At 37.4% G+C, this 14,387-nt stretch overlaps 2 protein-coding genes across 5 annotated transcripts; both read right to left on the bottom strand.

Moving 5' to 3' along the window:
* Positions 1–207: 207 nt before the first annotated feature.
* Positions 208–7,812, bottom strand: LOC142525233 (uncharacterized). Of its 4 annotated transcripts, none has more exons than XM_075629450.1 (4): positions 7,603–7,812; positions 7,363–7,483; positions 6,120–6,389; positions 208–439 (listed from the first exon to the last, which is right to left on the bottom strand). In XM_075629450.1, exons 1-4 carry the CDS (start codon positions 7,695–7,697, stop codon positions 317–319), a joined length of 609 nt encoding a protein of 202 aa, XP_075485565.1. In that variant the 5' UTR covers positions 7,698–7,812; the 3' UTR covers positions 208–316. The 4 variants fall into 4 exon arrangements, with proteins under 4 accessions (XP_075485565.1, XP_075485568.1, XP_075485566.1 ...); XM_075629453.1 differs by having other exon boundaries at positions 7,363–7,505; positions 7,603–7,811; XM_075629451.1 differs by lacking the exon at positions 208–439 and adding an exon at positions 5,575–5,913.
* A 3,310-nt stretch (positions 7,813–11,122) lies between these two features.
* On the bottom strand, positions 11,123–13,446 carry LOC142524667 (glycosyltransferase family 92 protein RCOM_0530710-like). The gene has a single exon (XM_075628722.1). The coding sequence runs from the start codon at positions 13,162–13,164 to the stop codon at positions 11,335–11,337; it is 1,830 nt and encodes a 609-aa protein (XP_075484837.1). The 5' UTR covers positions 13,165–13,446; the 3' UTR covers positions 11,123–11,334.
* Between the last annotated feature and the right edge of the window lie 941 nt (positions 13,447–14,387).

The raw sequence follows: 14,387 nt of genomic DNA, 5'->3' as shown, positions 1-14,387 counted from the left end.
ACGTGTTACGCTAATAACAAATTATTCTCCATTAATATTCTCGCAATAAACATTAAATAAAAGATAAAACACTTTATTACTACGAAACTTAAAGTAGATAAGTAAAATTCTTTAATCAGTGATTTATATATAAAATAACTCTTTAATTTAGTATGAAAGTCCCTCTAGGCCTCTACACGTAATGAATGTGCATCGACGGTGAATTATAAAAGTTTAGTATAAAAGTGTGCAAATCCAAAATTTTCAAAATACAAAATGGCAACAGAGCTACATTATAATATTTAACAATAGTGTGTATCTCATAATGGTTTAGTTATCAAAACCTAGAATTAGTTGGAAGCCTGACTAGCCCAACAGCGGCGGCGGTTGCCGCAGCACTTCTCTTCCGTCTGAAGTACAAGAAAGAGCCACTGCTTAGCAGTAAAGCCATCATGAGCGCCTATACACAGTATAATTTAGAAACCCAACTCAAATACATTGCATAAGTTTATTGATACAATGAAAACTTCTGTGTAGCATCAAGCTTGATCTATAAATTTCAGGCGTCGATAAATATTACTTGGTCTAGCATTGAGTAAACTGGCCACACTTGTGAATAGCACTTAAAAACATATCCCAACTACATAATTTTTCTTCAGAAGAAAGTGTGGAACAACGTATCTTATCTTATCTTTAATTAGTTAAATAGGATCTTTATTATCTTTAATTAGTTTCATAGGATCTTTTATTTTTGTTATCTTTGTATTTTGAATTCCTAAGATTGGTTTAGCTTATCGCTTTATTTTCTTTATTTAATCCTTGTAACCTAATCACTTTGAGGAATAAGAATTACGGTGCTTTTCCCACCGACCCTCCATCTCTCTTCGATTTCATGGTATCAGAGCTTGCGGGATATACATGACCAAACACGGCATGGAAACGCCAAAAATATCCCTACCACCAGAATCCAACCCTTCGGCAATTGATTTCCCGTCGGGACCAATCACTTGCCATCGATTGAATGGCAAGAATTATTTACAGTGGTCTCAATCTGTCAGACTCTTTATCTGTGGCCGTGAGAAAGATGCATTCTTGTCCGGTGAAGCACTATGTCCAGCCTCTGAGGATCCTAAATCTCGGACGTGGAATTCAGAGAATTGCATGGTTATGTCCTGGTTGATAAATTCTATGACAATCGAGATAGGAGAGAATTTCCTCCTCTATCGTAGTGCCAAGGAAACTTGGGACGCTGCAAGAGATACATACTCCAGCAAAGATAATACCTCCGAATTGTTTGCTATCGAATGCCGGTTGCAAGATCTTCGCCAAGGCGAGTCCTCGGTAACTGATTTCTTTAATAATCTTACCCGTCTGTGGCAGCAACTAGATCTCTTCGAAATATATGAATGGGAGTGTCCAGCAGATGGTGACCGATTTCGTGGTGTTGTTGAGCAGCGACGGATATTCAGATTTCTGTCTGGCCTCAACCCATCACTCGAGGACGTACGGGGGCGAATTCTGGGCACTAAACCCTTACCAAGCCTTCGAGGTGTTTTTTCCGTTGTTCGGCATGAAGAGAGCCGTCGGAAGATTATGTTGACAGCAGCAGATCTTCCTTCTTTTGTTGACGCATCCGCCCTGGCTGCCCAACATCGATTCCCACCACCAAACGATGACTCTACTGGTGGTATGCGTATGACTCCAAATTTACCCGGCACTGGCCAATTCAAGCAAAGCCGTCTATGGTGTCCTAAATGCCGAAAATCTACACATACACTGGATACATGCTGGAAAATTCATGGGAAACCTGCCGATTGGAAACCAGCAAGACAGCGACATGCAAACACAGCTGCCGTTGATCCTCCAACTTCAGAGCAGCAACCCTTCACTAAGGAGCAACTTGATGCTCTCCAGAAATTGTTTGGACAGCCTCCAGTCACACCCAATCCATCTCTCAGCAGCACCGGTAATATGGCTCATTCAGGTATTGCCTCATTTACATCTTCACAGCATGATATGTCATCCTATTGGATAATCGACTCAGGCGCATCCAACCATATGACTGGGTGCCTCAACTACCTTCACAATTTTCAGCAGTGCAACGCCCCTAACAAAGTACGAATAGCCAATGGTTCTCTATCCACCGTGACTGGTTGTGGATCCATTCAATTAACTAAGGATATATGTCTTCATTCAGTCTTGTTTGTGTTAGACCTTGCTTGTAATTTACTGTCTGTTAGTAAACTGAATCATGAGCTTGGCTGCCTGACTAAGTTTTTGGGTAATTTGTGTGTTTTCCAGGATGTGGCATCGGGGAAGACGATTGGCAGTGCTGAACTTTCTGCGGGATTGTACATTCTCAAGACTGATGCTGTCTCGGACCTACCTTCTGCCCCTCAACCAGTACCTCACTTTGTTTCCGCTTTAAGCTCTAATAAGATCAAGGATATTGTTTTATGGCACTACCGTTTAGGTCATCCAAATCCATTGTATCTTCAAAAATTGTTTCCGGACTTATTTCGCAATAAAATTTCCATTCCATTTAATTGTGATATATGTCAGTTCTCAAAACATACTCGTACAACTTTTAGACCCAATTGTTATAAACCATCTTCGCCATTCTCCCTGATCCATAGTGATATTTGGGGGCCATCCAACAACCCCAACCTTAACGAGACTCGCTGGTTTATCTTATTTATCGATGACCACACTCGGCTATCATGGGTATTCCTCATGAAAAATAAATCCGAAAGTACTCAGATTTTTAAACATTTCCATTCAATGATCAAAACCCAATTCTCATCTCATATTCGTGTGTTACGCACTGATAGGGCCCGTGATTATTTCAACTCTGCGTTGGGGAGTTATCTACAATCACATGGGATTATTCACCAAAGCTCGTGTGTGTATACCCCTCAACAAAACGGAGCCTCTGAGCGCAAAAATCGCCATCTTCTTGAGGTTGCCCGTGCATTACTCTTTACCTCAAATGTTCCTCATTACCATTGGGGTGATGCAATATTAACTGCCACTTACCTCATAAATAGAATGCCCTCAAGGATACTGCAATTTAAAACTCCTATCCAGACCCTCCTAGAAACTTATCATTCTCCTCATTTAATTCATGATATTCCTCTTAAAGTGTTTGGTTGTTCGTCCTTTGTCCACATACACTCATATCTCCGTAATAAACTTGAACCACGTGCTGTCAAGTGTATCTTTCTTGGCTATTCTCCACGCCAGAAAGGGTACAAATGCTATTCACCCGTCACCAAACAATACTACACCTCTATGGATGTCACGTTCTTTGAATCTCAGCCATTCTACCCCGGCTCTTCCTTTCAGGGAGAGTCAACCAACAATGAACAAAGCAGCTGGGAACCCACAATCCCATCCATCCCTCATATAGAGCCTCTCACATCTATTACTACACCAATAGACTCACCTCCGGATCATAGAAATCTTAACCTCCATGAGCCAATTCACACATATTCTCGTAGAAAGCATCATCATCAAGAGACTATACAAATGCCCGCACAAATTCAAGCTGCTGCTGACATCTCCCCAAGGACAAATCCAGGTACACACTCACAAGAATTAACACTTACTGATACTCATATGATGAACAACAGTGAACTTGTGGATAACCTTGATGAAAGACCTATTGCACTACAAAAAGGAACTCGATCATGCACACAACATCCTATAGGCAACTTCATCTCATTTAAACGGTTTTCACCTGCATATTGTGCCTTTCTTTTCAATCTTGATCAGGTTCAGATTCCCTCCACTATAGAAGATGCCTTAAATGATCCAGAATGGAAAATTGCTGTCCTTGTTGAAATAAAGGCATTGAAAAAGAACAATACATGGGACATCACCGATCTTCCATCAGGAAAAAAACCGGTTGGGTGCAAGTGGATTTTCATAGTCAAATATAAGTCTGATGGGAGTATAGAACGACTAAAAGCTAGACTTGTAGCCAAGGGATATACTCAGTCATACGGTATTGACTACCAAGAAACCTTTGCCCCTGTTGCTAGACTCAACACTGTCCGAGTTCTCCTATCACTCGTTGTTAACCTCGACTGGCCATTGTACCAACTTGATGTCAAAAATGCATTTCTTAATGGTGATCTTGAGGAAGAAGTCTTCATGAAAATACCTCCTGGCTTTGAATCTCAAATACCAGTAAACAAGGTGTGTAGGCTGCGGAAGTCCCTGTATGGACTTAAACAATCTCCTAGAGCTTGGTTTTATCGATTCATGAAAGTGTTAAAGAACGATGGCTACTCTCAATGTCAGACCGATCACACCTTATTTGTGAAACACTCTGGGGAAGGTAAAAGTGCAATTCTTATTGTTTATGTGGATGACATTGTACTCACAGAGGATCATATAGAAGAAATCAATCATGTGAAACTCCTCCTCAGTACGGAATTTGAGATGAAAGACCTCGGACATCTAAAATATTCTCTGGGAATGGAAGTAGCCAGATCTTCTGATGGCATATTTATTTCTCAACGCAAATATGTTACTGATCTTCTGCAAGAAATAGGAATGTTAGGGTGTAAGCCTATAGACACGCCGATGGATCCGAATGTCAAAATTGGTGAGAAAGGGGACCATCTCTTAGTCGACAAAGGAAGATATCAAAGACTAGTGGGAAAATTAATATATCTGGCACATACACGACCAAATATTGGATTTGTGGTAAGTGTTATCAGTCAATTCATGCACAACCCGACCGAGGAACATATGGCTGCCACATATCGCGTGTTGAGGTACCTCAAAGGGTCCACTGGTAAAGGAATCCTAATTAGAAAGACTACAGACCGAAGAACTAGAGTATACAGCGATGCTGACTGGGCTGGATCCACTACTGATCGACGTTCGACATCAGGGTATTGTACATTTGTGTGGGGAAACCTAGTGACATGGAGGAGTAAGAAGCAACCTGTCGTTGCCCGCAGTAGTGCTGAAGCAGAATTTCGGGCATTGGCCCTTGGGGTATGTGAGGGGATGTGGCTCAAAAGATTGTTAACAGAGTTAAAAGTGGAAGAAATTTCGTCAGTTGAAGTGTTATGTGACAATCAAGCAGCCATCAGCATATCAAAGAATCCGGTACACCATGATAGGACGAAACATGTTGAGGTAGACCGTCACTTCATTAGTGAGAAGATTGAAGATGGGATTATCACTGTCACCTACGTTCCATCTCAACTTCAGCTAGCTGACATACTGACAAAGGCTATGTTCCGCCCCACATTTGCTGAATTATCTTCCAAGCTGGGAATGATAAATCCATACGACCCACCTTGAGGAGGAGTGTTGAACAACATATCTTATCTTATCTTTAATTAGTTAAATAGGATCTTTATTATCTTTAATTAGTTTCATAAGATCTTTTATTTTTGTTATCTTTGTATTTTGAATTCCTAGGATTGGTTTAGCTTATCGCTTTATTTTCTTTATTTAATCCTTGTAACCTAATCACTTTGAGGAATAAGAATTACGGTGCTTTTCCCACCGACCCTCCATCTCTCTTCGATTTCAGAAAGTTTTGTCCCCACAACATACACAGCGTCCCAACTATTCTTCAGAAGAAAGTTTTGTCCCCACAACATACACAGCGTCGCTCTCCTCAAAATTTCAAGCTTTACCCCTGGACCCTGGTGATTGGTGATGCACCTGCCATACACAAAACTACATGCTCCAGAAAAAAACTGCTAGACTTGGGTAGCTGTATTTCTGTTATTGTTAAATTTAAACTCTGCACGCCCAACAACACGGAAAGGAGCTTTTCTAAAGTCTTGCAAAGGACAGCAACTACTCTAAACTTCATACCTACAGGCATGTATCTTTGCAATCGATTCATTCTTTGGGGCAGTATTACACTGGTCTCTTAAACATAACTCCCATGGTTAACTTCTTCTACACATCCCATGCATAAATATTCATTCTTTGGTCAAATTCTAAAGCTTCATCATGTAACTTCATCAATGATTGCCAAAATAACTAGGGATAAAAGGGATCATTTTAAATATTGTCACCTTGACAAATATCAAGTATATACATAAAAGTTTTCATTTTTACAGGCAAAAAACGATGTTCACAGATGTAAAGCAGTATCAATTTACCTGAAAGCCAAGAACGGATAATTTTTCTTCACTTACTGCAGGTATGCAGCTTCTATAGGTGACATAGGCACCTGATACACTTTCTGATTTTGCTGTGTCACTTAGCAATCTTCTTCTTGGTCCATCATTTACAAGCAAATCTGTACTCTCAAGAGCAGATCGAGTCCTTTTTTCTTTGAGGCCTTTTACTTCTTCTGAACCAGATCCAACTGAATCACATTTCAAACGAATACGATAACCAGTTTCACCACAATGAAAACTTTGATCCCTCTACAGAAAAACCAGCATAGGTTCCATGAGTTCTTGAATATTTTAGATACAAGCATATGAATCAATATGAATATACTGAAATAGGTAAAATTAAATGCAAGTTTTGTCTAATTTTTTTTTAATGAATTATACAATCATTATCAGACTCCAACTTTAAGCAATATTTAGTCCACCAGACTGACTTCTGCTAAATACCGTGTAAATATATCTCAGCAGCCAAAACTACTTTCCTTCAAAAGAATTTCTGTATTAAACCATGGATGCGCTAAATTAAGTAAATGTGAAAATCCTTGACCTTTGTTCATTGAGTTCGAAAAGGATTGCAACGAGTAAAGAAAGTACTTGTGAAACAGAGCACCAAATTACCGAAGCCAGTAGAGTTCACAAGTCGCAACCACTCAATACACCAAAAACAAATGATTATTTGGACAAAAAAGCAATTTCGTACACATGACAAGTTCTCTCCGCCAAAGGATCAGACAAGCTAAAAACATCTTTTGCTAGTTTCCAGGAACTAGCATCCAAATTTCAAAAATGAAATACCCAGTGAAGAAGCCCTATGTCGAGTCAAAATAGTAATGATTTCTATGTTCTAATCACTTATTAAGGCTACTTCACTCCCTAAACTAATATACCAGAACTTCAGTATAACAATTTAGGAAATGATGCTATAGTAATTCTCTACCCAACAAGCTCTTTAAAGATCTATCATAATATTCCTGGCTTAAAGATGGACTTCACTGCTAATAAATCTTGTTTTTTATATCGATTTAAACTCTAGATTTACAAATAAAAGGTTAGTAAACTCGACAAAAGGGCCATCATGTACATAGAAGACCATATAGTTTTTCATTTTCAAGAATGACTTCGTCTGTTCATTATTTGGGATTTTAGCAGTGCCCAATAATCAGCGTCAACCAAACAGTTTTTGCTATCGAATACCCAGAAACTAAAATCAACCAGGAACTGAGACCTTTTCGGAGCGAGAGCAGGGAATGCAAGGACCAGAAGGAGAGCAATCAAACGTGAAATTTCCTCCAGCTGGTGTCTCTTTAATACCCATTAGAGTCCTCCTCTTAAGAACCCTTCTTTCACTATAAATATGCAAATAATTCACTCCAATAACAAAGAAAAAACATACAAATATAGAACTATAGACGACATACAGATTCAAATTGCAAAGGTTCGAGCAAAGGAAATTGAATAAACTTACAAATTGTGAGCTAGAGAATGATGAGTTAAAGAACATATAAAAATGAAGAAGAATAGGAAAATCAAAATTGCTGGCGATTGATTTGAACGAAGCATTTTCGCCTGTGACAGAAATCGCGAATCTCTGTTCTTTCTCGAATAGCTTTTATCGAAGGGAGTCCCACATGGTTTTCGCCCCAATATTGTTTCTTGTTTGCGCCATTATTTTCTAATTTTTGATATGCATAAAATTATATATTTTATTTTTTGTAATATAGGTAAGATGTTTTATGTACTGTTTTAACAACGATATAAAGATTTATAGAATCCTTGCATAAATATATATACAACGATATAAAGATTTATAGAATCCTTGCATAAATATATATATATATATATACACACACACACTTTTATATAGTCCACCAACTTACTAATCTCCATATTTACCACTGAGACGACACACATTTAGTGGATTTAAAATTTTGATATATATATATATATATATATAATATATTCTTGTACATAACTCAAAATGTTGGATGTCAACAAACCAAATCGAGCCGAATATGACAAAAATTTGAAGGTTCGAATTCGGTTCAAATAAAAGCTCAAGTTCGAGTTTAGCTCGAAAGATTTCGACTATGTTCAGTGAACCATTTGAATTACTGCTCGGAAATAAGTATTCGAAAGGCTCAAATTTTATTTATTTAATATATAATTATATTATATTAGTAAAATACTAAAGCTTGCGAGCGGTTTGCGAACTATCGAACAAAATAATTTGGATTGTTCGAGTTTTACTCGAATACGAATTAAATATTTTTCGAGTTTGCTAGAAAAACTTGTGAATCAATCGAGTTCATTCACACCCCTATAACATCTTATATAAATGTAACTATGTTCCCGTATATACACAAAATAAGACAAGATACGACCATTTTGAAAAACTAGAATAGGACGAGGATACTTCTGATTTATATGTATGAAAAACTAGAATAGGACGAGGAAACTTCTGATTTATATGTATATATGCTCAATACTATAATACATTTCGGTTGTACTGACTGTTGGTCCCACTTGCAGTAATTTGAGATAATAAACTCGAAAATAAAGAATAAACTGGACATCGAGATTTACGTGCAAAACCCCTAAAAATTATTAGGGTAAAAACCACGGGCAAGATGAAAAGAATTCCACTATAATATTTTGTGGTGTATAACTCACTCACTGTGTTTCCAAAGAGAACACACTCTCTTAATACAGGAGAACAAACACCTCAAAAATATTATAGAACTAATAGGAGGAATAAGAAAACTCAAGAGGAGGCTTGAGAATGGGATACATAGAAATGTCGAATGATGCCTCTATTTATAGATGCATCATCCAGTGTGAACCTTCGTCTCTCATTTCAGAAATCAGCTGCCGTGTTCAAATTTTCTTCAAATTATGCTGCCGCATACTATTCCCATTTAATGCTGGTGACTAACCAAATGAATTCAGCCAACATATGCATTAAGAGCATTTGTTGGTCCCACGTGCGGAATTTGAGATAATAAAATCCGAAAATAAAGAATAAACCGAACACCGAGATTTACGTGGAAAACCCCTAAAAATTATTAGGGTAAAAATCACGGGCAAGATGAAAAGAATTTCACTATAATATTTTGTGGTGTACAACTCACTCACTGTGTTTCCAAAGAGAACACACACTCTCTTAATACAGGAGAACAAAAACCTCACAAATATTATAGAACTAAGCACTCAAATGCTTATAAGATGAGAGAAAACTCGAAGAAGGGATGATTTCAGAATGAAGGGGGAACTCTATTTATAGAGCCCCTTGACCGTGTGAAAACGTGTATAAAAACGCGTTTTCTCTTCTGCTTCATTTTTCAAAGTCTGTCCATTCAAATTTGCCACTTTGTTGACCAATAGTTTTGCCGACACTGACGGCTTACTCTATCACTAAATTCTATTTACGAGAGATTTTTTTCCATCTCGATGCCTTTGATTGTAGTATGTCGTTAATCTTTAAATTACCTTGTCAATAAAATTAACCACGAATAGATCTTAGCATCAATGAAGATTTCAAGACTTCGTAACCATGTTGATACCCCAGAAAATATATCATATTATCCCGAGCCATCGCCGATTTAGAACCCGGGCAGTCAGGAGATCAGAGCAGCCTTGCTCTGTGTCCAGCGGAGGCCGAGTTCATCTGTGATCCCGGGAGATTAGAGCCCGGGCAGCCAGGAGAAAGAAGCAGCAAGGGTGGAGTTCATCAATGAGCCCGGGAGGATAGTCCTGGCGTTCTGATATAGGTGTTGTGTTTTAGATTATAGGTATGAGGCACCATGACTTAATCATCATTACGAGACTTTTCAAAGCACGCAAAAGTGATGTGACTCAATCAGACTAGGCATGAGTTGTCAGATTCAACAGTGCCAGTAAGCAGGATATGGACAATTATCTCATAAGTAACAGCTGGGCACTGAAAACCAAGTTCTCTATGATTTCCTCTTATAAATACCAGATTTATCTGATTTTCATGCATTCATATATATTCTCTTGCAAAATGAAATATTCACTCTCTTCATAAAATATTGATTTGAGCGTCGGAGTGGCTACGCAAGAAAATCATCAGGTGCCCCACTAATGATCTATATTATCTTAAGTGTGCAGATAATTTCAGAGCCATGAAGAACTTCTTCCTGAAAGAATATAGTCCGACCCAATGAAATTGTCCACCTATCTCACACCCAATTCACCCAGGTCTCATCACATGCAACGATGGAAGTTATCAATTCTGATGTTAATTTGATGATATGGTTGCACTTGACTGAATGAATTAGATTAAGATGAAGAGATTTGATATGACAAGTTATTTGAATAATGTATTTCAAATTACTGGTAATATTTAAGATTTATTACAATTATTATTTAAAATGTTTAACTGAAACGTAATAAATTTGAAATTATCTTGAATTTTTTTCCGTATAAATGCAACAAATCTATCAATCTAAGTACAACATTAACTTGTTTAATAAAAAGAGTTTTCAATTTACCATTAGTTTTACATGAAGCTTTTCTAAAATATATAGTGTAACTAAAATATAATACTAGGGTGACTCTTGACAATGAAAATGGTTAGTCTCCCCATTATTCTCAAACCATTGGTGATGGGATGGGATCTATATGAGAGGATTATAGAAAACAATGTCAAAATCGTATAAAATACATTAGAATTGCTACTTTATATTTGTTCAATGGTGTTGAAGCAATATTCTAGTGTACGCTTAGAGTTTATTTGAAATCTATTGATTTCGATTATAGTTTTATAGTAAACAATGAAACAATATATCAAACTTTAAATTCATATTTTACTTATTTATGCGTTAGCTACACAAAATAAAACATATTTCAAATGACATCATTATTATGTGAATTTCAATTTGAAATACATCATAATTAACATGAAACAATATATAAACATGTAAAAATGGATTTGAAGTACGCTTCTCTAAAATACCAAAAATATATATAAAATCTATGAATTTATAATTAAATGGATGAATCATAAGACCATAAATTACAAGATGTTTTACTTTCTCCGCCAAATTACGACTCTCTAAGAGGTACATTTATATAAGACCCTTTGACTAACAAATGTGATGAAAATTTTAAAAAATATCAATGAATAATTTCAGTATGATTTTATCTCCTTTACGAATCTTTTAAGACTTCAAAACCTTCAGCCAGACAAAGCATAACGTGACTCCCATGGCAACAAACCGGTCGACAGATCAGCCAAATTCGACAAAACAAAATCTCGTAGCCCGGTGTCCCAAACTTCGCAAAACTTCTGAGGCCAGTCGGGCGGCTCAATCGCCTCGGTTCCTAAACCAGGAGCTCTATCTCTTGAACCTTCTTTCTGACTTTCTTGCCAGTCGGCGACATAAGTAGCAACTCTTCTATAAAACTTTGCTCTAAAAACCTCCCACACTTGATATTTGTAGTGGTTTACTATGACTGTACTCAGAGGTAAATTCAGGTATCTAAATCCCTTCTTTAAACGAAAATGGTGCACCACATTAAGTAACGTTGCGTCTAGCGCATCTGGTCTGATAATGGATTTATGCCTCTCCGGACTTTGAAGGCGGCAAGTGTAACCTACGGTGAGACCTTGTGATGGTGCTGTACTCAACCCAGAAGGTCCGAAACTATGGCAAGATGTCCTGATCTCTGCAATTGTAGGTGATGTAGATGACACGTTTGCCACCAACATGCGAAGAGAATGCTGACCAGCATACCCTAAATTTTCTAATCTATGGCGCTTAGTCGTCGAGTATGGGAAGTAGAAGTATTCATCTACGTCCATGAAAGAAACCCAATCACATTCATCTTTTGCTCGCAAAGCACACATTGAGAATCCAGCTTCTTGAGTCTTGATCCATGGCCATACATGCCTGGTTACATTGTAATTGTCACGATCGAGTTCTTGAATAACTTCATCGATACCATCATCACTATTGTTATCATATACGAACCATCTTTCCACTCCAAGCCAAGAATGATACATAATCCATTCACGTATGGATGAAGCTTGGTTCCACACCATTGTACACGCACAGAGCTTGTATTTTCCCTCCTTTCTCTTCTTACCCTCGGATCCAAAGTCTGTAATCTTGGCAATAGATGGGACAATTAAACGCTTGTAAGCTCGACCGCGGATACGGGGTGTCACTCCAATAGTGACTTGAATACCGTTAGCCTTAATAGGATTGTTTCCAAGACTACGTGGCAAAGGACATCTCACCACTTCTTGAGCAGCGCTCAAAGCCTTCGTCGTGAGGGTAAACGTCTCATTCCTTTCCCATTTCCCTAACCCAAAATGACAACTAAATAGGCTTGGATCAGAGTCCTTATTTCCCCTTAAATTCAACCCTTTCACAAACAACACAACTGTATCCCCATCCAAAGTAGCTGAATACGCCAATTTTTCCCAAGAATTCAGAGTCCGATTATTAACCAAAAACCCATTATTTTCTTCTTTCAAGATTCCATTTTTACTACTTACCCTCAAAGTTACCAAAGCTGAATAATTCATAGATGGAAGAGGGCACCTCACAATTGACCGAAGTTCATCAAATTCATCCACAGAAATCACCCCTTTCACCACATAATCGCTTCCAATTTCACGATAAACACACTCCAATCCCTCAACATCAATCTTTTTCATCAACCCACCTTCCTTTACACCACTCACAAACAATAAAACATGATCAGGGAACAACACCCTGTCCTCTATTTTCCAAGGAAATAAGAAACTATCAAAATCTTGAACTGACTTAACAGTTCTTGAACTACTAGAAGACAATAAAGATAAGCTCGAAACCACTAAAACAGGGCGAAAAGCTGAAGAATTAAAGGGAACAATACTGATTAAAATATAAAGAAAGGAAAGGAAACCGAAGCACACCGCAAGAAATCGTACGGACAACATGTACGAAGGACAATAGAAGGGTGGATAAGGTTGTCTGAGAACTCTCTTTCTCTTCCTGCGTTGATCTGATGAATCCATTTCTTTTCCCTGGTAATATTCGGAAACTCTCAATATAAACCAGATTTAAGAATATAACGGGAACTCTTTCTGCAAATCTCTGTTTCTTCCCAACGATATCTCGCGTTGTGTTGCGTATTTTCAACTTTGCAAACTGTTCGTTTCTGGCAATTGGGTGTGTGTCGGGATCGAGAAGAAAAAAAAAGTTGGAATTTTCCGAATCTTGAGGTCGTGGCACGCGTCTGTCGAATTGCTTGGAATTGAGAGATGCCTTTTTCTTTTCTTTTCTTCTGTTCTTTTTTTCATTCTCGAGAATTTTATACTTTATATTTATATTTAGGAGCAGAAGGTCGTGAAGTTGTAATACCTCTGACCGATTTCGTAAAATAACAGCGGAATTTTTCTAAAATTTATTTAGAGAGAAAGAGGATTTAAAATTCTCTTGACATACAACATTTATAATCAAAAACATATACATGATCAATCAAGTGTTTTATCAAAATACAAAATATTATTTTTGATCATGTCAAAATGCTAGCAAAATATCTTCTTCCTTCCATCTTCTATGCATATGACCTCGGCTCCAATCAACGTCCTGGTCCGTCCCTCTTATCTGCATCACATGAATATCTGGAATGAGTATAAAACTCAGCAAGTGGAACTCTTACATAACAATCTGTACATATCATACTCTGTAAAACATGGCTTTGAAATCATTAAATACCATCAACTCTGAAACATAAATATCATAGCATATCGTAACAATAACGATGGTATTTCTCTTTTCTCTGGTGGATTGATATTTCAATAGTATCTCTGTCTCTGTACCTATATCCCATCGATATAAATCGATTACTCTGTTGGGATATAAGCCTATGGTCGTTGATCAACTCATTGCATGCAATCTCTGACTATCTCTTTATCAATCCAATAAATCAATTTGAACTCTCTCTTTGTCATTAAATCAAACACTTTGCATATTCTTCTCTTTTGTATTCCCTTTTTCACAATTGAGACATATAAAGCCTCTCATATACAACATGGTATATCTATACATAATATGAATCAAATGGAAGGGAATAACATGTTAAAACATTGGAACACAATACATATATTATCATGTGAGCACAAGGAAATGAATTCCACTTACAGCACTTGGAGCACTTGATTCAAAACTCTTGGTACAAAACCTACAACAATAAACCATGTATTGCACCATCAACAACTCAATAATCCAACAACCA

The sequence above is a fragment of the Primulina tabacum genome, chromosome 14, assembly GCF_025594145.1.
Source record: "Primulina tabacum isolate GXHZ01 chromosome 14, ASM2559414v2, whole genome shotgun sequence".
Classification (NCBI taxonomy): domain Eukaryota; kingdom Viridiplantae; phylum Streptophyta; class Magnoliopsida; order Lamiales; family Gesneriaceae; genus Primulina; species Primulina tabacum.
The sequence above is the reverse complement of the archived record's forward strand: the minus strand, read 5'-3'. Positions and strand labels throughout refer to the sequence as shown.